Source organism: Suricata suricatta, chromosome X (genome assembly GCF_006229205.1).
Source record: "Suricata suricatta isolate VVHF042 chromosome X, meerkat_22Aug2017_6uvM2_HiC, whole genome shotgun sequence".
Lineage (NCBI taxonomy): Eukaryota > Metazoa > Chordata > Mammalia > Carnivora > Herpestidae > Suricata > Suricata suricatta.
In genome coordinates, this window is record NC_043717.1 from 43,063,854 (window position 1) to 43,090,320 (window position 26,467).

The 26,467-nt window shown below is 46.3% G+C and overlaps 1 protein-coding gene across 4 annotated transcripts in view; it reads right to left on the reverse strand.

Annotated features, from left to right (window-relative positions):
- The window catches only part of IQSEC2 (IQ motif and Sec7 domain 2), a 78,200-nt gene that overhangs the window by 33,444 nt on the left and 18,289 nt on the right, over window positions 1–26,467 (reverse strand). For 2 of the 4 annotated variants that reach the window (XM_029930149.1, XM_029930151.1), the window contains exon 2: window positions 19,942–19,971. In XM_029930149.1, the coding sequence (XP_029786009.1) occupies window positions 19,942–19,971 (30 nt within the window). Of the gene's footprint in view, window positions 1–7,560; window positions 7,657–9,497; window positions 9,556–19,941; window positions 19,972–26,467 lie in introns of those variants that run through there. The other 2 variants (XM_029930152.1, XM_029930150.1) reach the window with 2 other exon arrangements.

Sequence of the window (26,467 nt, forward strand, 5' to 3'; positions counted from 1 at the left end):
GCCATGAAAGAGGAAGCCTGAACTCCCCAGGCAGCTGTTTGGAGGCAGGTCTAACCTCTGCATCCCCCCATGTTTAGTTTCGCCATCTCCTACCCCTGGGCCTTTGTGTGCACTCTCAGAGTATCCTCCCCCATCTCTAGCTCTCTGAATCTTTATGGACCTTGAATGATTGAATCAAACACTACTTTCTTCTGGAAACAACCTGACTCACAAACCAGAAGGAATTCCTCTTCAAAGACCATAGAGAAATAAGTGTCTCCAGTGTTGCTCAGGATCTCCAAGACCCGAGTAGGATGGAAGTTAGTAATTATGGCAGTCAGTAATTAGCAAGAACTTTGAGTGCTGGGTAAGCATTAATAGAGTTTCCCTTTTCCTTTTGCCCTATTACCCTGGATTCATGTCCCTCTGGCCCTCTGCTAATGCCACCTCATCCTTGTCTCCTCCCCATCCTTCATCTTCTATTGGGTTTATCTCAGTAATAACTTCCAAAGGCTTTAGATTCCATAATTTGAAATTAAAATGTTTCTATATGACTGGTGCCCAGTGGAGTAGTGCAACAGAGTAGTCCTGCTCAAATCCATTCCCTTCTATGCTAATACCCCAGTTGAGGCCTTCCAGCTGGTCTCCACGCATACAATCCATTTCTCATACTGACTGCTAATGCAATGTTTTTAAAACACAAACTATACCAAATTTCTCTCTTGTTTATAATCCACTCACATGCCACTTCATCACTAGCAACATTGGTTCCTGACCTTTTTGGAGGAACACAAACCCTTTATGCATATAATGAAAGCCACGGACCATCTCCCCAACAAAAAAGGTCCATAGGTACACACTCCGAATGTTTTGCATCCAACTTCAGGAGGTTCACGGACCACCCAAAGCCCATGCAACCCAGGTTAAGAACCTCTGGCCCTACCCAATAACATCTAGGTTCTTCTGCATATGCTGTTCCTTCTGCCTGAAATGTTCTTCCACACTTCACACTTCTGTCCCTGACTACCTCTTACTCATCTTCTAAGGCTCAGCTTTTCAGCAGTCCTAGACCAGGCTAGATCTCTTCCTTTGGGCTTCCACAGTCCCCTCCACCATGAGCCCCTGTATCATAGCTCTCCTCGGTCTCCTCAACTGACTGGGAACTTGTGGAAAGCAAGAACCATTACCCAGCATAGGCCCCAGATATAGCAGAACTCTGTAAGTATGTACTGAAATGAACACTAATAACAGCTATATGTTTTTTGAGTTCCCATTATGTGCCATGCATTCAGCAACTGATCTTATCTATAAACCCCACAATGCTAGTGGTATTGTGTTTCTTTTAACAGATAAGGAACTAGGCTCAGAGATGTGAAGTGAGTTGTTTATGGTCACACAGCTAGTGAGTGAAAGAACTGGGAATGAAATTGAGATGTGTGGAAACCAATGCAAGTATTGGCTCACCATACTTTTCTGCTCTGGACTATGAGATTGGAAGATGGCATCAGTAGAACAGGGCCAAGAATGAGGACCAGAATGCCCTGTCTGGGTTCCATTTACCAGGGCTTCATTTTTTCCCTCCTGTGTCACGTATCATGGCAAGACCAGAGACTTGCCTTTCTCTTTTTATTGTGTAATCCCCTCCATCCCATGTACTACTCTCAGCCTTCCCATTTCAAAGCCCCAGTATGGTCAGGCCCATTCTTTGCTCCAGAACCATCCCCAGACACATAAAGCTTTTAGATCTAATCCAATCCAATGCTACACACTTGGCTATGAGAAAAACCAGACATGGGTAGTGTCTGCCTTTCAAGAATGGATAGTCACCCAGTAATTTTACATGTACCATCTCCAATTAGCCCTGAGAGGTAAGTAGGCATTATCCTCATTACACAGATGAGGAAACAGAGGCTCAGAGGTTAAATGGTCTGCCCATAGTCATAGAGTTAGTGAGTGGTCAAACGTGGATTTAAATAAAGAAAGGTACTAATTCAACTACTTTTCCCCACTAGGTCATCCTGCTTGGTAGAGCCAAAACGTAGGCAAGACCATTTCTGGCAGGGTTGGGGGATGAAGGAAAGCTATTACTCTTTCAAGACTCAGTACCCATGTCCCCTCCTGTAGGGGACACATGGGGTTAGGTGCCCTTCCTCAGGAAGCCCTCTGAACCTGCTTCTGCCCTATACCAAAACACACTATGTTGTCATTGTCTATGTGTCTCTTCCTTCTAGACTTGAGCTCCCTGATGGTAGGACCAGATACAATTCATTTCTGTATCCCACCACGGTTCAGCACAAGGCCTAACCAACTCTGGGCAGGACGAATCTTGCTGAATGAATAAGGTGGTATTGAGCTAATTATGAAAAGGAAAGCAAGATCTGAACAACTGGATGTAGTGAAATGGTATAGAGAGGGAAGGAAATGTTAGTAAAAGCAAATAAATGGGACCAAGGATAAAGGCGAGTAATTTTGAAATTATGACAGAATGTGCATAACACGTTTTCATTGTTGTTATGTGGATTTTCTTTTCCTTACCATAATGGAATAAATAATGCTACAAGCCCTGTTCTGCAACTTGGTTTTTTCTTCTAACAAGAAGTCTTAGAGATCCTTCCATGCCAGTATACAGAGATGCATCTTTTTCTGTTGATCTGTAAGAGTATGGGTGAATACTATAGGGTGGGTGAATCATGAAGGAAAAGCTGGATCTCTTACAGATGGACATGTAGGTTGTTTTAATGTTTTGCTATTATAAACAATACTGCAATGAACATCTTTACATATGTCTGGAAGCAGTTTTAAAGGATAGGTTCCTAAAAGTTGAATTGGTGGGCCAAAGGAATGCACATTTTGTGTAAAATGTAGATAAAAGGTATTTCTGTTGCTTGAACATTTTTAGACTGGCTAAAAATAAAGATTAGTCCTACTCACATAATCCAGTCTTTATTTTGAGAAACATATATCATGCAACCTTCTCACTGAGAGTTGGTTGAGAATGCTATCCTACAAGGGCATGTGATCATGAGTCGCACGGTATGGTTTATGCTCGCAGTTGGGATTGAATGCTTTAGAAAAGACTTCTGGTTGGGGGACCATCTAGTAGTAAGGCCTTAGAGAAATCTACCTCCAAGACATGGTTGTCAGGTTGGAAGTATATCCACATTTAAGACTCGGGGGAGCAATGGACAAATTGGTGCCATAAAAAAAAAATGGTACCAATTTGCACTCCATTCAAGGAACGTGAGAGATTCTGTTTCCTCACTGGAAGCAGTATTTCTGTTTCCTCAATCTTTTCAGTTTCAACACTTTAACACTGGTACTTCATTGTTGTTTTACATTTCTTTAGCTATTAGTAAGCTTGAGTATCCTTTCTCATTTATCAGCTGACAGATGTCTTATTCTCTGTACTGCCAAATCATGTTATTTCTCTATTCGAAATGTGGTATGAATCTTTTTGTTATTGATTTCCAGGAGATGATTTATATATAAACAGAGATCCTAACCTCTTTCTGACATTTATGTAGCAAATACTTTCTCCTAGCCTGTTATGGTTTGTATTTTTTTTTTTTTTACATTTGTGTATAGTCTCTTTCTCTATACAGAAGTTCTCAACTTTAATGGAGGCAAAATTATTGTTCTTTACTTTATGGCTTCTGGGTTCTTAAGTCATGCTCAGAAAAGTTTCTCCATTCTACTGTGATAAGAATATTCTGTATTTTCTTCTGGTACTTTTGCAGTTTTATCCTTTGTATTTGATTTTATATGACACAGAGGTTTGACTTAATTTTTTTCCCAAATGGTAGCCAATAGTCCCATCCCATTTACTAACTCCCTACTGATTTAAAATTCTTTTTTTTTAAATTTTATGTTTATTTATTTTTTGAGAAATAGAGTGAGATGAGACAGAGCATGAGTGGGGAAGGTCAGAGAGAGAAGGAGACACAGAATCTGAAGAAATCTCCAGGCTCTGAGCAAGCTGTCAGCACAGAGCCCGACGTGGGGCTTAAACCCACCAACCTTGAGATCATGACCTGAGCCTAAGTCGGACCTTAACTGACTGACACACTCAGGTGCCCCTGATTTGAAATTCTTTATCTGATATGATTCTTTATCATAAATTACATTTCCATATGAATATATAGTTTTGTTTCTAAAGTCTCTGTTTTGTTCCCTGTATGTAATTTTCTATTTCTGTGGTGATATAAGATTTATAATTTCTGCAGCTTTATGGTAATTTTGTGCATTTAATAAGACAAGTTCTCCTTCATTGTTCTTTTTCAAAATTTTCTTAGTAACTCATGGGCATTTACTCTTCCAAATGAGCATTAAACTCTAATTGTCCAATTCCCAGAGAAAATGCCACTGAAACTTTAATGAGAAATTACGTGAAACTTTTGATCAGATTAAGGGAAGAAGTGTCACTTTTACTATATTCAATCTTTGCATCCAGGAACACGATAGGATCCTTGACTATTCAAGTCTTCTTACAGCTTCTGATAAAATTTTCTAGTTTTCTATAGAGAAGTATTTCATGTTTCTTGTCAATTCCTAGGAATTTTATCATTTTTTCTTAGTTTTGTGAACGGAATCCTTTTCTGTCTTTTTTTTAATGTTTTATTTATTTTTGATACAGAGAGAGACAGAGCATGAGAGGGGGAGGGACAGAGAGAGAAGGAGACACAGAACCAGAAGCAGGCTCCAGGCTCTGAGCTAGCTGTCAGCAGAGCCTAATGCGGGGCTCAAACCCACAAATGTGAGATCTGACCTGAGCCAAAGTCGAAGGCTTTACCGACTGAGCCACCCAGGGGCCCCTCTATTATGTCTTCTAATTAGTTATTGTTGGTATTCAGAGAAGCTGATGGTTTGGGTATATGTTTATCCTGTATCTAGCCATCTCACTGAATTTTCTTATTAGTTCTGATAATTTTCCTTTTATTCTCTTTGATTATCTAAGAAGATAACCATATCATCTCCAAATAGTACTAATTCTGACTCTTTATTTCTAATATTTATATTACTTATTTCTGTTTTTAATCTCACTGGTTAAAACTTCTAGAAAAAAATGTTGATGGGGTGCATGGGTGGCTCCGTCAGTTAAACATCTGACTCTTGGTTTTGGCTCAAATCAGGTAAGTGTCTGATCCTTGGTTTTGACTCAGATCATGATTTCACGGTTCATGAGTTCAAACCCCACATCAGGCTCAGCGCTGATAGCGTGGGGCCTGCTTAGGATTCTCTTTCTCTCCCTCTCTGCCCCTACCCTGCTCATGCTCACACATGCTCTCTCTCTAGTGTAAACAATTAAAATTTTTAAAAACTTGTAGGGAAAAAGGTTGGTTAGTGACAACGATAGCAATCATACTTATTTTGTTCCTGAGCTTAATGGGAATTTACCTTGCAGTTCACTATTAAATTTGGTGATTGTCTTTGGTTTCTGATTTAAATAAACTCTTTACCAAAATAAGGACATTTTCACTGATAGCTTACTATACTAGCTATCTATGGCCGTCTAACAAATTATCCCAATAGAGCAAGAAATAACTAGGAGGCTTACTAAGAGTTTTAAAATCAAGAATGGATATGTAATTCTATCACATTATTTTTTCAGCATTTATGGAAATAGTTATACATTCTTTTCACTTTAATCTATTAATGTAATCCATTACAATAACAGCTTTCCTAATGTTGAACAATCCCTGCACTATTGGGACAAACTTTCATTTGTCCCGATACATTCTTTTAATATACCAATGGATTCAGTTTTATAATCTTCCATTTAAAAAATGTATAACTATTAAAGTGTGAGACTAGGCTATAATTCATATTCTCTCTTTCTCTTTCTCTAAACCTATCCAGTTATACTAGCTTTCTGGAATGAACTGGGAAGCTGCCCATCTTTTTCCATGATCTGATCTTTCCAGATTCAATAAAACTTCCATCATACCAGCATTTCCATAATACCAGTTGGAAAACATCTTGGTATCATTTCTAAGGAGAAAACTTTGACCATATTTTTAACCTCTTCTATATTGTTCTATTGTATTCAAGTTTTCTGTCATTCCTTAAGTCATTTTGGTAACTTAGATTTTCCTAGAAAGCCATCCATTTCATCTATATTTTCACATTTATTGGTGTAAAATTATACAAAGCATCTTTTATGACTTTTTTCATCTCTTCAAAATCTGTGGTTAAATCCCCTTCATTATACCTTATTTTATTTACATTTCTTTTTGCCTTTTTCTCAGTCATATCTGCCAGAGAATAGTCTGTCTAGTTTACTGGTCTTTTCAAAAACCACCTCTTAGGTGTTATATGGAAACCAACTTGACAATAAATTATAAATTAAAAAAAAAAGTTCACAAGGGAGAACACATGAGCTGCTCCAGCACACAGGGCCACTGTGTGAATCTCAAAGATGCACGTAAAGAAATTATAGGAGGGAAAAAATTTTTGGACTCTTGCCTCAGGTGAAATAACTTCTACAGGAAATTCACCTTGGTGGTTTGAATTAATGTTTTGCTATTGCCACCAACAATGTCTTGTCATAGACATCTTCGCCATAAATATGGAATGGTTCTCAACTGATACTAAAGGTGGGAAATCATATCAAAATCACTCAGAGGGGTCTCACTAAATTGTACATATCTCACTTCCTTCCCCCACTGGAAAGGCACATTCAAGGAATGGAGGTTGCTGTGCTGAAAGAAGTGACTTCTGGAAGCATAGGAATCCTGTGCCACTTCTTCAAATGAATGGGCATTTATAACTAAAATAATGTTACAAACTTATAAAGAATTTATTGAGAATTTAATTTAAAAACACCTCTTAGTTTATGAAATCTTTTGTTTTCTATTTTATTTCTGTTTTATCTATAGTAATTACTTTATTCTGCTTTCTTTGGGTTTTTCTTTTTCTATGTTTTTGAGTGGAATAATTAGTTTAAATAGTTCTGTTCTCCAATAAAAACATTTAAGGCTATGCATTTTCTTCTGGGAACCTCTATCCTCATATCCCATAGGTTTTGATATATAGTATTCTCATTGACATTTAATCTAAATGGTTTATAATTGATATTTATCCTAAATAGTCTATAAATTCTATTCTTATTTCCTTTTTCAAATGGGTCTGCTTTTTTGCTGTTGCTATTAATGTTTCATTTTATTGCCTTATAATTAGAAAACGTAAAATGCGATTTTCCATTTACTTGGAAATAATGTTCTTAAAGGTGTGGTTGATTGTTCCCTCTGCCTAAACACCCTTCCCCATTCTATCCAACTGGCAAACTCATCCTTCAAAACAGCCTTTTGAAATTACATATTACATATTGTAGAACCAACCACTCCTGCCTTTGGCGACAGGTATCTGGAGAAGGATTTTTAAGGAAGCATAAACTACAAACAGAATCTAAATGTCCTCTTTGGTCTCCTACCTGGTCTCCCAGTCACTCTCCTCACACGCTCAGACATTCATTCCACAATCACTCAGGGGGGCTAGAGGGAGATGGGGGAGGGGGTCTGGCAATGCTATGGCAGATTTGTCTGGAAGGATGAAGGATGGGGGAGGGATGGGTCTAGCTCTTACCTGCTCTCTGCCAGCCTGCCTGAGGGGGTAAGCTTCATGGAGTCAAGGACCTGAGTAGGACAGCAATACTGGTGTAGAGTATGAGACGCTGTGGACCTGAGAGACAGCAAGAGACAGAGAGAGACAGAGAGAGAGAGACAGAGAGAGAGAGACAGGGAGGGAGGGGAGAGGCCGGGTGGGGAGTAGGGACAAGGAAGTGAGAGTGAGTGGGGAAGGGGAAAGGGAAGACTGGGAAGAATGGGTGGCAGAGGATTGGGAGTAAAGGGGAGGGGTGGGAGGTGGGGAGGCAGGGAAGAAGGTTGAGAAGGGAGAGAAGGAAGAAGGGAAGGAGGGAAGGGAGGTTGGGAAGGAAGGAAGGAAGGAAGGAAAGAAGGAAGAAAAAAAGAAAAAAACCACAAAGTCAAGAAAGAGAGGACAGCACTCGAACCACAAACAGAACACAATGACAACAGGGGGCAGCAGAGACAAAAGAGCCAGTCTGGGCCTCCTGTGTTCCAGGTGACTACGTGGGGACCTGAGCCACGGAGACACTGGGACACCACAGCAGGGAAGGGGGAAGGGAGCCCTCCTCACACCAGACGCCACACGGGTAGGAAAGAGGGGAGGGGAGAGTGGATGAAAGAGAAAGGGAAAAGATATATGGGTGGCTCCCCCTTATAGAAGATCCCTTACAAGAAGGGAGGAAGGCATGGAGAGAAAGGAGGCTGTGGATCCAAAGAGGAGGAAGAACCCAGACCAGGTGGGTAGAGGAAACACTGTAGGAGGAAAGGGAGAGGGACAGAGAGAAACTGAAAGAGACAAGGAAAGGGTAATACAGAAAAGGAGAAAGACAGAGAAAGAGGAAGATGGAGGAAGGGCAAGACAAAAGGCACAGAGAGGACAGGGAGAGGCAGAGAGCGCCAGAGCAAAGGAGAGGAGAGGCAAGGGCGAGGGCGGAGGAGAGCTGCCAACGTCTCAGTGGTCTAGGTGTCGGGATGGAACTGGGGCTAAGTGGGTGGGTGGGGCTCAGTGAGCCAGAGGACAGGGTGGTTCCCAGTAGGAGTCTTTGCTTCCAAGGCCAGTGCTGTGCCCCTAGCCCAGGGCACAGCCCACACTCCACCCCCAGCGCTGTGCCCCCACCCCTAGCACAGAGTCCAAAGGCCCCTGTGCCTCCTGCTTCGCATGATTAAAGTCCAGAGAATGGGCCTGGGGGAGGAGGGACAGTAGGGTAGTGAGGCTGAGGGCCTGGTCTACCCAGAGCAGGGCAGGAGTTGAGAGTAGAACTGGCCCTTCCAGGTCAGCCAGCCCCTCTCCCCCAAAACCCCTGACGGCAGCTTATGGTCAGGGCCTGGCCATTCCAAAGCCCAAGTAAAGGCCAGGAGATGTGGCCGCAGGCATGGTCAGCTGCCCAGCATCTCACTTGTTTTGATTCTGAGGATGCCCAAATCCTAGATCCTTATAGAGAATCTTGGAATCTGAGCCTGTTCTTGTGAGACTCTGGAATAAGCATCATCATCAGAATGACTGTCTCTCAAGTGCCATCTATGTGCCAGTCACCAGTCCCAGTCCTGGACTCATTATTTTATTAACCCTGAGACATAGAGACCCTTAGGCTGCCGGAACCTTTAGTATCAGAATCTCAGCAGCTATGTGGGAGCCCTGCAGTGCTGAGCCAGGTTAGCATGCCAAGGCAGCCACTAGTTACACCCCTCATAGGGCATGAACTGTGCTTCCCAGGGCTCCAGGGTCCTCACAGTGCGGGGCACCCGGCTGCCCATGGGCTCACCCACTCTCACTAACTCCCTCCCCAAGCCAAAGGCCTCCAAGAGTTAAGAGGGGAGCCAGGAACCAGGAAGCCAGGAGGCTGCTGAATCAGCAGCCCAAGGACCAAGTCCAGGCCAGGGCAGGGAAGGAGGGGGTCAGGCTGCAGGGGGGCGTGAGGGTGGCTAGGTTCCTACCTGCTACTCCTCCCGGGGGGCTCCATGGGTCTGGACAGGTCCAGAGGGCAGGCCCCCTGGCTGGGCGGTGCCTCCACTGTGTCACCACCCCCTCCTCCCCAGCCCTTCCCTAGAAGGAGGAACCAAGGAGGCGGGGCCAGGCCAGCTGGGCTGTAGGCCAGACTGCAACTGGAAACTTTGTTCCTTCCCGTGCTCCCCCAGGAGGGCTGGGAACTCCAAGTAAGAGGAAGCAGTTTGAGAACTCACAGTGAATCCTCTGGGCCAAACCCCAAACTAGGCGCCCCATGTGCATCTCTGCTAGAGTCTCCCCCAAGCACCCTGTCAAGTATGTGTCACTAGCCCTATTCTCTGGATGAGAAAACTCAGATGGAGAGACATTTAGTAATTTGACACCAGCACTACAGCTACTAAGTGGCAGAACCGCAAGATTGAGTCACGGTTTGACCATTCCCCAGATCTGGATTTAGTCTCCTCGGTCATATTGCTGCCTTGTGAGTACAGAAACCTTTCCATAGAAGCTTTTCACAAACATTCTCATCTTCCGCACAATTAGAATCCCTGTTTTGTTGTTGTGCTGGGATGCTGCAGATCAAGTAATATCCAAATCACCCATTTGGGGAAATCAAGACGAAGCCCCGGCCAATATGCTTGACCACTGCAGTAAGCTCACATCCTCCTGTGTGTGGTTTCCAGGACTGGCTAAGAGACATGCTCCCTGAAGAGAAAAGCAAAAATCAGAAGAAACACTGTTCTCCATCAAGAGGCTCTTCTTCCAAGGAAACTCCCCTGCCTGACTTTACAGATGGGAAAATTGAGGCCTAGAGAAGGGAAGAGTCTTGCTAATGTTCACACAGCCAGTCAGACTAGAAACTAGATGCTATGACTCCCCACCTACCAATCACAGGAATCTCTCTCTCTCCTCCCTATGGGTGGGGCTGGAGAAAGGAGAGACTTTGGAGGATTGGAAGGATGGGGGTGGTTCCTGAAGAGTCCCACAGATCTAGCTTAGAGCACTCCTGTCCTTTCACAGCCCCAGAGCCCAGGCCCCTGGCGGTTCTGAGCAGAAGGCGGCCCTGGGAGGGGCCAGGGGGGGCAGTGATCTGGAAGGAATAGGAACTGACAGGCAACAGGCCAGCCTTCCTGCCTCCCTGCCGGGGCAGCTGGTTCCTCTCAAGAAAGCCAAAGCCACTGAGAGAGATAGGCCCTCTGGACCACTGCAAAGTTGGCATCTGTGGGCCCTTTGTGGCCTCTTCTCCCTCTTCCCACTCTCTAAAGCCCCTGGTCCCCAGGGCTCTGGCCTCAACCCCTGCTTTTTTCTCTCTCCTTCAGCAAATCTCCTAGCTCCTTGCGGCCACTGTGCTCTGTGCCCATTTGCAGTTACTGCCCTAATGGCTGCACCTCTGGCCCATACCTTCCTCTTGGCCTGATAGGAGTTGAGAGACAGAAATTTTAGTCCTGGCCTTAAGGCTGATGTTGTCTACCCTTGGGCAAGCTCCTTCTCCTCCATGGTGAAGCCAAGAGCCTACACCTTGGTGCCTGGAAGAGCAAGCACAAGTCCCAGCTCTACCACTTTTCAGCTGGATAACACCTCAGAAGCTTGCTAAAAAGACAAGCAGCAATTTCTACCTCATGGGTTCTTGTGATGATTCAGTGAAACGAATGCGCATCTATGGTGTAGAGTCAGCTTAAGCCTGAAAGAGTTTGACCTCTTGCCCAGGCAGACAGGGGAGACCCACAGGAAGCCTGTTTGTTTTAGGGATTGGGAGAATACTGGGAAAATATCTCTGAGCCACTCTCGGAATTCAGACATATCTGAGAATGTTGGGTAGATTCATGTGATGACCCACCAGAGGTTGAAAGGAAAAAGGAATGGTGAGGAGCTTGACCCAGCCTCAGGGCACTGGCGGGACTTCATTCACTTATTCAACAGATCCTGTGGACCCAGCACTGGGCCAGGGGCCTGATACAGCAGGGGCTAAGGGTAGTCAATGGCCTGATCTCATGGAGCTAATATCCAAGTGAGAGGAGACAGACATTCAACAGCTAATGGAATTTAGCTGGGCAAAAAGTAGAGGCAGCAGAAGAGAGTGTTCCAGGCAGAGGAAACAATTTGGGCAAAGGATCTGAGGTGGTATTTCCAGCAACTGCAAGGAGACCAACGCAGCTGAGGAGAAAAAGCAAAGGGGAGGAAGGGGAGACTGGAGATATAGGCCGGGGTCTAATCACATAGAGCCTCAGAGGCCACAATAAAGTTTTGGTATTTATCCTAAGAGCAGTTTGGCAGCCTGTGGTTCATGTAAAGGCACTGGGGGAGTGGGGAGTGTCTCTGAAGCCCCTGAAGTTGTATGCAAAATATTAATGAGTAACTGCATGTTTGGGGGGAAAGGGTAGCTTTCATCAGATCCTCACATGGGTTTACGATCCCAATAGAGAACAGAGTTCCTTATAGGATTCCATTCGCTAAGCACCTACCCTGAGCAAGTGGCAGACATCCTAGAACCTTCTCTGAGCTGACTCCTACTCCCCATCTTCCATCTTCTGAGCCTTTCACAGTCCCCCATCTTCAACCAGTGCTCCACCCAGACAGGAGTGCTTACATTCTCTGCCACACTGCCATCCAAGCCTCGTCTTTGCCTTTGCTCAAAAAGCCATTTCCACCACTCACCCCCACTGCCACCTCCCCACTTCACTAGCTCCCCCTTGTTCCTCACAAGTCAGCTTAGAGGTTGTGCCCCCTGGGAACAGGCCCTGGCCCCCTTCCCTGTTTCCTTCCCACCCTGCACTTGTCTCAGCCTTGTCTGTCCACAAGCTGACACTCCCTCTGGCCTGGGAGCTCTGTGGGGACAGGAGCTCAGCCATACTTATCCCAGTGTCCCCAGCATCCAGCACAGGGCACCCAGAAACACGGGTCAGTACACTGTGGTGGTGGTAGACAATCCACACTGAGGTGGAGGCTGCAAGATGGGCTGGTGGACACTAGAGGGCACTGTGGCCATAAGAATCCTGGCCTGATGCTGCTCAGGCTGTCCCACGGGGGGGGGGCGGGCCTGGACTAGGTGCACCTGGAAGCAGGGCCAGTGTGCTCCTGGGTCCTGCAGCTCCTCAGCTCTGGGCCTAACTGACTGGGGTCCCAGTTACAGCCTCCCAATTTACCTGCTGCTCCCTTTCCGGCCCATTTCTTATGATGGACCCATTCCTCTGCAGAAACAGCTTTAGTTCTTCACAAACACAGGTGCCAAACACTCCTCCCACAGTCCTGGCATACATTTCCTGCAATGCCTGCAACACTCTCCTCTCTGCTTCACCTCACCCCACCCCCACTCTTCACCTGACCAGCTTCTACTCATCCTCCAAGTCTCAGCCCAGGTATCAGCTTAGGCCTCCCTGACCCTCAGGCTGGGTCAGGTATACTTCCGAGATGCTCCCGCCCTACACTTCCCCTGTAATTGTCTGCTTCCTCATCGATTTCCCTCCTGGACAGTGAGCTTCCTCAGAGCAGGACTCTATGATTCATCAGTATATCTGCTACATCTAGTTTAGCACAGTGCCTGGCACACTGTAGGTACTCAAGAAATCATCCTTGAGTGAGTGAGTGAGTGAGTGGATAGATGAATGGATGAGTGGATGGGTAGCTGGATAGGTGGGTGGGTGGATGGATGACTCTGGGAAGTCACTTTACCTCCATAGGTTTCAGTTTCTCCAGCTGTAAAGTACCCACAATCACCCCTACTTGGCAGAGTGGACAGGAGGCTTAAAGAGAATGTGTGCGAAATGCTCCCTAACAGTATCCAATACACAGCAGACATTTTGTGAATCAAAGCAATTATTAATATTTGGAATAGTAAAAAGGGGGGAGGGGAGAAGTTGAAGGAGACTTTGCCATGAACCTGGGATAATCTCTCCCACTCACATTTACCATTTACCCATGGAAGACGGCTTTAACAATAATAAGGAAACTATCATTCTTATTAAAAATATTAAAAATAACAGCACCTTCTGTATGAAGGCCAGAAGCAGGAGGCCCCTGAGAAGGTGGCGGGCAGCCTCCAGGTCTCAGCCAGAGGATGCGAGGCAAAGGCCAAAGTCAAAGCAGTGGGCATTGCCCCTGCGTCTGGAGAACAGTCATTATGGGCACAGCCGGTTCCAAACTCTTTACTCATAGGTGAAAACTTGTCTAAGACGTCATTAATTCTCTCTGTAATTAATGTAAAAACTGCAGGGGTTTGTATTAATGGAAAAGTAAGCCCAAGCATCAAGCTGATAATATTGATAATGTGCACTTGTAATTATATGCTGCAGAAAACTATAAATGCAGTCCCTGCACTAATAAAATGTGAAAATTCCTGAAGCAACCAAGAACTCAGTAGCAGCTGTACCATGCGTAGCATTATGTTAGTTGTTCTGAGGCTGTGAAAATCACCACACACTGGTAGCAATGGTAATATTCACTGTGCACTTAAAAGCTGTTCTGGCATTAAAAGGGGGGAATTATTTAGATAAAATGGGGTGTTTTAATGCAAGAGTATGTAACTTGAAAGCACAGCCAGCAAAGGTCAACTTGCATTAGAATAGGAACCAAAACCTTAATGGACCGGCAATTTACCAACCCTGGGCTTCTGAGCAGACCACCTCCCAGGCTCTGACCTCATGTGTAACTCACAATAACTGCTTGCTGGAGATGTATTTGACCTCTCTACCCTCACCCACTTCTAAGAGAACTGACTCCCACCTATAGTCCCTTGCTGCTGCCTGTTACCATAGGCTGGACAGAAACACTGCAGTCAAACAGAATGGACCCTTAAGCTTCCCAGTTGGCATCCGGTCGTATAAACACAGACCAGAGAGGTGAGTCAGTGACAAAGAGATGACAGAGACCAAGCAATCCATGAGATACACAGAGAGACCAAGACATGGGCCTAGGAGATGCAAAGAGAGAGAAGGAGGGAGAAGGAGAGGGAGCTAGAGTGAATAATCTTGGTCCTTGACTTCTTGGTCCTGCTTCCAGTTGGGTGTGAGGCCTGGCTATATATATACTTCATTACTCAGATTCAGTGAGATGTAGCCTCACAATAGTCCACCCCCTACCCTTTTTATTCTGGAGTGAGTGTGAGTGGGTTTCTGTTCCCTGCAACAAAACGTACCCAGACTAAGACAAGGGAAAATTGGGGATATAAGTGCATAAGCAAGACCGCATAAAGAACATTATGTAGGGAAGGGTGTGTGCAATTATTGTTTGTGTTTGTTCCTTCAAATGCTCCCTCATTTCCTGACACTTGCTACCACAGACACACACTATAGCCACACACTCACCCACACTGACATTCAGTGGCACACAGAAACAAAGGCAGCGATGACTAGATATGCTTTTATGCAGACACCCAGACATGCATGGACACATGCCAGTACCTCTGCATTCCTCATGCCCGCATGAACACAGACGCGGGTGGCACGAAGGAGTGCACACATGCGCATGAACACAGTAGTGCTTGCCCACAAGGCAGGAGTCGGGGCTTGACTGGGTTCTGTGCAGCCTCCCTCCCCAGCTGCCAAATGACTCATCCCCAGGGATGCTAATTAAAGCCAGGACAGAGGGGACAGAGGCAAGGGGAGGGGAAGAGAGAGAAGGCAAGTTTATTTTGGTGCCAACCAGGCATGCAGCCAGTTTAGGGGTCACCCACTTCCTGGGGCTGGGCCAGGCGGAGGCAGGGGAACACAAACTGGAAGGGGAGGGAAGACCCTCTTACCCCTTCTTGTCCCTCAGGAGCTTCCTGGAATGGCACCTCCTTTGGGAAAATTACCCAACCCCGCCCCCATCCTTTTCTATCCCACTGTCTTTCCAGCTCTACCCCCTCCAGACTCTTGTCCTTACAACTGGCGTCTCCTCTTCAGCACACTCCCATTCGGACTTGCCAGAGTTGGCTCATCTATTCCCGAAACCTGCTTCTGTCTCCCCATGCCCCACAGACCACCCAACACAGGTCTGGTGCAGAGGGGATGTTCTCCGTGCTTCTGGAATACAACTGGGTTGATCCCAGTATAGTGTGGTGACTGCAACTCTGATGGTCTGAATTCGTATCCTAGTTCTATTATTACAAGATTACCTTCAGCTCTCGAAGATTAGTTTCCTTTTTGGCAAAATGATAAGAATATACACCCTCTAGCATCATTATGGACATTAAATGAGAATACAGGTGAAGTGCCCAGCATGGTACCTGGCATATAACAGCTTTAATCAACAGCTTTAGCTGCAGTAAGTGCTGCTACTGCTAACATCCCACCTCAGGCCCAGGGTAGCAGCAATAACAGAGCCAAGTTCCAAGCCTGGCTCCACAACATGGTACCTAGGGAACTTCACAGAGTACTGCCTCATATGTAACATGGGGGTTTGTGATATGATACACATATGTACACATACAGATGGACTGTAAAGATTTGAGCCTGTCAAGCATCCTATGTAGAGCCTAGCTCTTAAAAGCTGCCAGATAGATGGCAGCAGTGAATACCAAGGACAGCAGGAGGAGCTCAGACCTTTGGGGCCAGAGCATCCCAGGAGGGAGGAAGCAGGCAGGGTGGACTAGGGCAGCCAGGAAAGACTTCCCAGAGTGAGCAGGACTGGAGTTGGGCCCCCAGAGTCAGAAAGCTTTCAGCAAGACACTAAGCGACAAGGTTCCAGGCACAGGAAGTGGTGGGAACAGAGGGGGCAGGGCAGGCAACCAAGCTATGATGAACAGGAGGCAGCCTGGGAAGGGAAGACTCTGACACAGCTGGGTTGCCTCCGGGGACTTGTGGCGTTTTAGACTTGTGGATGGGGTGCCTTGGAAGGTCCGTGAGGTCTCAGGCACCCTAGATTGCCAGGAGGTCAAAACAAGGAAGCATTTTAGAGATTACCTAATCTAAACTCACGTTGGACAGATGGGGGCACTGAGGCCTAGAGTGGGAGGCCTCCTCTGGGAACAGAGCCAGCCCCAGCCGTGGCTCCTCCTCCCACTTCTCCCAAATGCAGTGGCTCCCGTTGCTATGGGGACATCCCTGGCTCTGCGGGTGTCAGTGGCTCCCCCACCTCCTCCCTCCTTCCCTAGCAACAGGCCACCTCCTCAGCTCTCCTTCTTGCGTGCCTGGCAACCCCAGCCCTGTCCCCAAGGGCCCCAGTTTCAGCCTGACCCTCCCTACCATGGCACTGCCTCCAAACCTGGGACCTCTGGAGGGTATTGGCCCGTCCTGTCTCTCCTCGCACTTCTCCACCTCTCTCAAGCTTGACCATCCAGTAGGAGACGGGGGATTGGGGATAGAGGAGGTTGGTGGGCACTACAACATATTGAGCACTATTTTATGCTGAACACTGTTTTACTTTAATTTCTCTCATCTGACCTGGACAAGTCAGAATCCTCATCCCCATTTCACCGACCAGGAAACCAAGGATCAGAGAAGTTCAGTGACTTTGCAGAGAGCACACTGGCTAAGAAGCAGGCTCTGCTGAGAGCTGGCTTTGTGAACTCGAGCCATCGCCTTCCATGGACCTTGGTTTAAAGTGCCTGTAGGCTTGACAACTTCTCACAAACCTACAGGAAGTCCGGGCACCTTCCTGTGCTCACAGCCCTCGCGCAACACCAGCTGTTCAGCTCTAATTAGACTCCGCACTTCCTCTGGCACCCCATACTTAGAAGCTCTCAGGCCTCCGTGGTTTTCAATCTACCGACCCTGCTTCCACAACACCCAAGGCCTTGCTCCTCTCCTTGCCATTTCTTCTCCCCACCCCAGCCTCTCTTTTACACACACACAATGCTTATTAGACGAAGACACTGGGGCTCCAAGGGATAAACAGATTTGTTCAAATGTACATAACTAGAAAGTGACCTCACAGCAAATGGAGCCCTTTACTTGGATCTTCTTGCTGCCCTTGCTATGCTGCAGAGCCCAGCCTCTCCCCTCCAGCCTTCCCTGGCTCCCACTGATGACAGAAGGTATCAGTCTGTGCTCTGAACTTTAACATTAGCTCTTTTCCTGCCCAGATCCGTTTTAGCCCAGCCGACTGTGCCCCCTTGAATCCCATCCTCACATCTGATGCATGCATCCCAGGGATGTGCCCCTGCCCCCCACTGCCAAGTCTGCGTGTCCTCCACAGCCCAGATCAGATTCTGCCTTCTCCAGGAAGCTCTCCCCTGACCCCTAGCTGAAGGAAGCTCAAGAATTTACATGTGGTCCCGTGAGCATCCTCACACAGCCCTGGTTCCAAGTTTAAGGCTCTACCCACCACCTTTGCAAGATCTTGCCCCACAAGTGCTGGTTTAGAGCCCTTCCACAGCCCAAGGGTGAGCCTTGCTTCCCAACTGCTGAGTCCTTACGGCTCCTGTAGCCTCCTGGATTGCGGACCCAGGATGGATGTCAGGAAGCATATCTGCATAAAACAAATACTGGCTTTAGAACCAGACAGCACAGGGTATGAGTCAGAGTGATGCTACCCTGACCTATTGCTTTTCTTTCTTTGGGCAAGGCACTGATCCTCTGGGGAACTTCATTTTCCTCATCTGTAAATTAGGGATCCCAATCTACACTAATAGGGCTGTTGTGAGCATTAAATAAGATCATGTTCAGAGTTCTTAATATGCGAGGAGCAAATGATAACTGCTATTATTACTAATATTAGGATGATGATGAGGATGATTATTATTATCTGCCAGGCTGTCAAGAGCTCCTGCAGTGACAGCGTGGGCAGGGCTCTGGGCTTGGTGCCAGGCAGACCTGGGTTTGAATCCCGGCCCAGCCATCTATGAGTTGTGTGGCTGTAGGCAAAACCCATAACCAGCCCAAGCTTCAGTTTCTTCAACTGTAAAACAGTGATGATAAGGCCAGCCTGGGTTCCACCTACAGTGTCACTGGGAGGATCAAACAAAAGAAAGTCCCTGATGACTTCTGTAAGTCATAAAGCCCCAATGCATGTCATCATAACTTATGATTATGATCATCAGTAAATACCCTGAGCTACAGGTCCCAGGAACTCCCCTATTGGGGAGAGCTGGGAGCTAGAGATGCCTTTAATTGGCTTCTTCAACAAGTAGCAGGGATATCAGTGTGGAGATCTATGCCTGTGCTTGGAGCCATGCCAGGTTGCCTTTCTCCAAACCGACAGTGGGACAGTGGGACCCATGTCCTTTGCTAGACTAGTACCTTCCTAAACACTAGGACAGGCTGTGCCCATGCCACCCTCCCTGGCTGCATGCTTGGACTGATTGCATCTTGTCATGTACTCCTTGCCTGGATGCTGGGCTTGACCGCATTCATCACATTCCCCTGCTTTCCTGCTGACCCAAGTGTGCTCCCACCCCAAAGTCCTGAGCTTGGCCCTCATCAGTGTGTTCACCCCATAGCCCCTGCCTGGGATGCCAGGGCATGGTGTGTCCCATTACACACTTCCATCTGTATGCTGGGATCCTCTGCCTCCCTTCCAATTCTACTGCCTGAATGGCAGGACCTAGGTTGCCACATATGGTTGGACAAGCTGTGCCCTGCACAAGGGTTCACAGCCAAGAGTCCATAAGTAGGGGGCTGAAATGTTATCCTGTGTTCTGTTAACTGAGCCAAGAACCCATGGTATCCCAGTAGAAAGGGAACATTCTTCCAGCTGATCCACTCAGTGGATTCTACTCTTCACGAAGGCACTGTATATGCTAGGTACAATCTGGGCTTGGACTGAGTGTACCCATCCCATCCCTCTGTTGCCTGGGCCCATCTTATCTCTAGATGCTGAGACTGAGTGGGCCCTATCCTGAGCCCCCCATCATTCCTATAGAACCCCTAACCTTGATACTTGTGTCTTCATGAAGCTTCTGATGGGAAATGCACAAATAGCCCTTGTCTTTACCCTACTTTTACTCCTATCCTCTCAAGTGGCAGACTGATCACACCCCAAAAATTTACTGAAGCTTGTGAACCCTTTTTACCCAGCATGTCAAAAAAAAAAAGTGCACTTGTCACCATGATGCATGTTTCTAATGTGTAGACTGTGTCACATTAAAAGTCCACCCAGATCCCACTGCTCAGCGCTAGTGCAGTTTGGGGTGGAGCACCACCAGACCAGAGAAGCCCTGCTTCTCTCATACCCTCTTCTCCTAGAAGGAAAAGGTGGAAAAGTTCCCAGGTCCAGAGCCGACCTCTATGCGGGTCGGCTTTCCATCTGGGTGGCAACTGTGAGTCCCTCTGGGGTTCAGCCCATTCCAGAGTAGGTAGGGTCAGGAAGACTGAGGAACAGTTTTAAACCCCCTTCCCATGCCTGCCACACTCACCCCAGCCCTCCCAGTCTGCTCCATACCCACTCCTAATACCAATGGAACAAAACCCCTGGGTTTGGTCCCCACCCTTCCCATGGATCCCCAAGTTAGAAACCAGAGGGCCCCACCCCAGTCCCTGCTCCATCTCCCAACTGCTACTAGAGAAAGGAGGTACTGACCTGACTGTCCTGGAATTCTCACCATCAGATCTGAAAGGGAAACAGAAAAAAAGAGCAACAGTCAGCATATGCTCTCTGTTCTCCCTGTTCTCTATGCAATGACCTGGTGGCCTAATACATGTCATGAAAATGAGGGGTAGGGTATCTCATGTAGAGAAGAGCCAGTGAGAAGGCTGGGAAATGGTGAAGGGCCTGGCCATTTGTTGGGACAGGGAGGAGGACAGCATGACTGGGGTGGACTGAGTAAAGGGAAGAACGGTAGGGGGTGAGGTCAGGGAGGTGCCAGGAACCAACCATCTGGGTCCCAGTAGGTTACAGTGAGAGGTAAGGCCCAAATCAGAGTGGCTGAGAGGCAGCCTGCAGTTGTGGGCCAAGGCAAAGCCCAAGCTTTAAACCCAGAGACCTAGCCTCATATATTGGCTCTGCCACCTACCAACCCTGTGACCCAGGCAAGCCACCCTCCTTCTCAGGATCTAAGCCTCAGTCTCCCCACTTGGAACACAAAGCCAATCCTGGCAGGGCTGTTGGGATGATTAAGCCCTTTGGAATCCAGCAGACAAATGCCAGGTATTATTAACAACATAGCAAAGGCTTCACCAATTGCCTGGTCCAACCTGCTTATTTTCTAGATGAACAGAATGAGGCTGAGAGGGTAAGTGAGTCAGCTGCTGAGCTCCTTTCTACTACACCGGCCCTGCCTTCTCCATTGTGAGGCTCCCTCAGAGGTGAAGGAACTGCGCTAGAAGAGAATGGAGTGGAGGATAGCTTTGAAGGAACCAGAGGGAATGAGTGAAATCTGACACACCCCTCTGGCTGCTCCTCCTCAGAGGTGTGGGGGGGGGAGTAGGGGAAGGATTGGGACAGTGAAGCTGGTGCCTGGGGGTGGGGGGAATGGGAGGAAGAAGGACCAGGGAACTTGGAAGAATGGGGAGAGTGTGGGAAGCAGCCTTTCCCATCTCCTTTGTCTTCTTCTTTCTCCTTCTTTACATGCCCCCCCACCTTCTACAGAGAAGACAGAGATAACACATGACAGGCTCTGTCCTCAGGTGAGAGAACCTCAGTGAGGGGAGCATCATCTATACTGAGTGCAAAGCGAGGGAGGGATGCACAGGGAGGGGAGGTGGACCTCAGAAGGGAGTATTTGTTAGAAGAACGAATGGAGCATTCACAGCGAGGTGGGGCAGGCAAGCATCAGGCTGTTGGAGCTCTGACTGGGTAAGGACTGTGCTCCCAGTTCTGCTACTCACTAGCCATGTAATTCTGGGGAAAGCATTCCCCTATGCCCAGCCTCAGCTTTTTCACTTGTAAAATGGGGTGGTGGGGAGAGAATCCCTCCCCTTGTCGAGTGAGGCTTGCACAGCATCTGCCTGGTACATGGTACATGTTCAGCCAAGGACAGTGGTACTTTCAGCCCTCACAGTCCTGTAAAGGGACAGAGGACCAGGGCCACAGAGCACCTTTTCACGTTTATTAAAACTTCCCATCTCTCTGTGCAGCAACAAGATTGCTTCTGAGGCTCGGCCCAATTATTCATAGGTACCAGGTCAGAGAGGTCTGACTTCAATGACTCCCCAACTGCCAACGGAATTGAGGCCAAGCCCCTCAGCCTCTCTCCCTAACACTAACCTGCTCCAGACAGTCTGGTCTTCTCCTGCCCCAACCCACCCCCAAGCTCCAGAACACATGAATTCAGTCTGCTGTATACCAGACCCAGACCTGGGAATATGAACCCTCCAGGAACTTGTGGACTGGCCTCCTGCCCCAATCTACTTTCAAGCATAAGCAACATATATAATCATCTCGGTCATCATGTAAATAATCACTGAGCACTTATATGTACCAGGCACAGTGTCAGATTCTTTCCCTACATTATCTACTTTGATCCTGCAAAGTGGGAACTGCTCATCCAATTTTAAAATGATCAAACTGGGACTCAGAGAAGTTGAAATGGTTGGCCACACATCGTGTAAGTAGGAGAGCTTGCATGAACCCCAAAGCTCATGCTCTTACCATCACACATACCACTGTGCCAGTAGCTCAGTGCTGGGCGCATATGCACTGTTAAGGTCAGTTCCCTTATTCTACTTCCCTAATGTCAAGGCAGACCCTTCCTCTCTAGGGCTCTTTCTTCTGAGAGGTTATTATTAGATACATACCTCTTCTCCAAAAGCAGGTCAATATGAGGTGTTAGTGTCCTTAAGATGGCAGCTGAAGGGAGCAAAAGATCTCTAAGCCATGATGTGGAATGAATTAACCAGTATTCCTCACTGTGGGCTGATTCTTACTAGTTTGAGGGTATATGGCATCATGGGACCCTCAGTATAGGGGGTCATCCACTTCAGAGGTTTACAGCCCCTTATGTATTTAGTGTATTGTTAATTATGTGTAGATACCAATCATCATTAGTGCTGTGCTTTCCTACATCTCTCTGGGGGCAAATCCCCTGCCTAATGGTCAGTCTACCTCTTACTCCATGAAGCTGAGCCACCATTTTTGGGGAGGTGGCACAGACTTGGATAAGTCACTGCTGTCTGGACCTTGATTCCTCATCTATAAACAATGGGGCTATGTTAGTTGAGTTCCAAACAATCTTTGGGCCCTAAAACATTTAGTTTCTTCAGAATGCCAAACTCTCTCTCCTTTTTTTTTTTTTTTTTTTTAAATCAACTGGGTTCGGCTGTCTACATAGAGAGGCAAAGACCCAGGATACCAGGCTTCCCTTTATCAATCCATGTCAGGAAAAGAGATCAATTTCTCTTGCTACTCCCACAGTCTTCTCCTAATGAAAGGTCACTTGGGACCCTGGGGTTCTCAAAAGGTTTAGCTGTCCCAATTCCTATCCTCAGGAGCGATCCTCAATAACAGCAACTTACTGAAAACTATGACCATATTTTCTGAACCAAAAACTTGGGCATGTAATCTGACCAAGGATTTTTCTTTCTTTCTTTTATTTTTTTTTAACATTTATTTATTTTTTACATATATTTTGAGAGACAGAGCATGAGCGGGCAAGGGGCAGAAAGAGAGACAGAGACAGAGAGAGAGAGAGAGAGAGAGAGAGAGAGAGGGAGGGAGGGAGGGAGAGAGAGAGAGAGAGAGAGAGAGAGAGAGAGAGAGAGAGAGAGAGAGAGAGAGAGAGAGAGAGAGAAAGAGGGAGAGAGAGAGAGAGAGAGAGAGAATTCAAAGCAGGCTCCAGGCTCCAAGCTATTAGCACAGACCCCAGTGCAGGGCTCAAACTCACGAACTGTGAGATCAGGACCTGGGCTAAAGTCAGATGGTTAACTGACTGACTGAGCCACCCAGGTACCCCTGACCAAGGATTTTTCTTAAGTGATTTCTACAGCCAATATGAGGCTTGGAGGACAACTGTGAACAGGGCCCCTCCCAGCAGTGCCCTGAGGGGAAAGAGATAGATACCCTGGCCCAGGGATCATACGGGTCTCTCCGAAAGCTGAGAGAACCAGCCCAGGGGCAGCCAGGCACCTTCTCTCCTGGACATCACCTTGTGTAACTACAAGTCTCTTCAGTGGAGAACTCCCTTCTCATCACGAATCAGTTGACATGGCTCTCCTGCGCCAAACTCCCTGCCAGTGCTATCTAAACTCTCCAAAGCTCTCCATCTCACTCTGCCCTCCCACCTACTTTTCTAGCACATCTGGTATTTGCTATCTGTAACACCCCTGCTCTTATTTATGCCTTTTAAAGTATTTTTATTAGACTGCTACATGAAATAGTTTTAAAATCAAATTGTAAAAGGATCTTAACACAAAACTCCTTTTCCACATTATTTTTTTCCGACTTCACTTTTGTATTTCTAAAGTATATGTTTATACTGCTAATCTGTTTTTGAAATTTATTTTCTTGTGTGTCGTTTTACATATTTTTTGCCAAAGTAATATACATATGTAGATTTTCAAGTCACACAGTATTGTAAGGATGGTAACAAAACACAAATTCCCTACTCTATCCCCTTCCCACCCTCAACCGCCATTCTCCGGGACAAACACTTTTCAATTCTTTTAACTGCTTTTTCAGGTATTTACCTCCTTATTTCTTAAGAGCCCATGTGTACATGTATCTCATTCAATACTGATATCTTGCATTACTATGACTGCATGAATACTAACAGTGGATAAATCATATCATATGCTATAACCACATTTCCTTTCCCATGCAACTTTTTCTTTTCCCTGGTGCTGTTGTTGTTGATGATGATGATCTTGCTTGCTTAGTTTTCTTCCTTCATGGTCAATTCTTCCCAAACCCTATCATAAGTGCAATTCTTCTCTCAATATGTTTTGACACATCAGGTAATCTATCAGATTATTTTTTTCCTCTTTGAGACACTGTCTCTAGTGCAAGTGCTCTCTAGACTTTCACAAGGTTGCACTAAGATCTTCTCCCCTCCCTGTCACTCTGGGATTCCTTTCACCTCTCTTCTGTGTTGAATTTTCTGCTTCCTAGATCCCTTGGTCTTTTTTCTGATTTTGTGTCCACATTTTGCTGGGGGTACATTCCCCAGTGCTCCCTACAAGGCCTAGGACACAAAATCTTTAGATCTCATATATCTGAAAATGACTTTATTATGCCCTCAACCTTGATCGATAATTCAATGGAGTATAGACTTCTAGGTTGGAAATTATGTTCACTCAGAACTTTGAGAATACTGTTCTATTGTCTCCTGACTTCCAGTGTTGCTGTAGAGAAATCCAATGCCATTCTTTTTCTTGATTCTTTGTGTGTCATTATTTTTTTTCTGGAACCTTTCAGGATCTTCTCTTTAATGCCTAGCATTCAGAAATTCCACAGGCATACCTTGGTGTGATCTTTTTAACATTTTGCTGGTTACTTACTCAGTGAGATTTTCATTCCTTCAGTTCTGCAACATGTTTTTGTATTATGGCTTTGATCACTTTCTTCCTGCTGTTTCCTCCATTCTCTATTTCTGGAACTCCTAGCTTTGATTGCTGGAGTTCCCCAACTGATCCTCCAATTTTCTCATCTTTTCTCTTCCGTTGTCTATTTCTTTGTTTTTGTTATTCTGCTTCCTAGGATATTTCCTCACCTTTTATGTTCTAATCCTTCTATAGATATCTTTATTTTGACTCTATCTTTAACTTCCCAGGTTTCTTCTCCTCCCTTCATGACCTCTGTTCCCTCCAAGTGCCTTTGTTATCTGTTTGCTGGCTTGCTTTTATGGTCACTATTATAGATTGATGGTCTTCTTCAAATAGACTTGTACTACCTTATCATTTCTGGCTACCTACAGCTTGCTGGTCAAGGGCAGGCAAGGGGTGGTTAAATGTCAGTTGTGCTGAGATTTAATTTACATAAAATGAAATGTACCTATCTTAAGGGTCCTTGGCTAGTGATCTTTGGTGATTGGTTCCCATGACACTAACAAGCTGATGGAAAGCTCTGTGGATAGATGGGGTTTGCCAGGTGGTGGGCTTCACTACAGTTGCTGGGCTGAAGCCTGTTCTTTTGTTGGAAGATTCCCACACATCATCTTTTGGAGGCCCTTTTCTAGGAACTTTCGGTTTCCTCAGAGAAGACAACTTTACTCTCTTATATGCTCCTGACTTAGGTGTCCTGGAAGTAGGGGAGTGGGAAAAGGTTGGAGTCTCACTGTTTTATGAGGCTTGTGACCCTGTTTCACCACACCATTGTGCCTGCTATCCTCAAGCCCAGGGCTTCTTAATTTCAATTTCCCCAGAGAATCAACCCCCATCTGCAGGGATGGGACTGGAGGGAGGGTCCCTCACTAGACGGGGTCAGGGAGGGGCCAAAAGGGTCTGTTAATAGACTTCCAATATTCTCCCTGTTTTGAATTCCACACCTAACCCTGTCTTCCGTGGTCATAGCTCTTCTGAACCCTAAGCATTTCTGGGGCTCTCTGGGTGGAACAGTTTACTTCTGGTCAGCATCCCAGACTCTGTGTGTTTCTACCTTTTTTCATTCTTTCACTCTTTTAAAAATTATTTATTTTTGAGAGAGAGAGCATGAACAGGGGAGGGGGGTGCGGGGAGGACAGAGGATCCAAAGTGGGCTCCGCACTGTCAGCAGCGAGCCTGATGGGAGACTTGAACTCCTGAGCCAAAGTTGGATGCTCAACTGAGACACCCAGACACCCCTATCTTTTTTATTTCTTTACTCATATTTCAGTTGGGTTTGGGGAAGTGTCTCATTATATTTAACAGGAAGTTCCTCTTCTTATTGCAGTTAACTCCTATTCATCTTCTGTGACTCATTCAGGCAAGACCTCCTCCGGAAAGTTTATCTTAATGTCTCTAGGCTGGATGAGGAGCTTCTCCTCTGTTCCCCTGCAGTGTCCTTTTCTTGCCTCCATCATAGCTTTGATCAAACTGTTCTGAAAGTGTCCATTTCCCAACTCTCCCTGCAGATTGGGAGCTCCTGGTGGTCTGGGGCTGTGACTTCATCATGCCCCAGTTCCCAGGGTCTGGTCCACAGAGGCACAGAGCAAATACATGGTGATGGAATGAATGAATAAATGAATGACTACCAG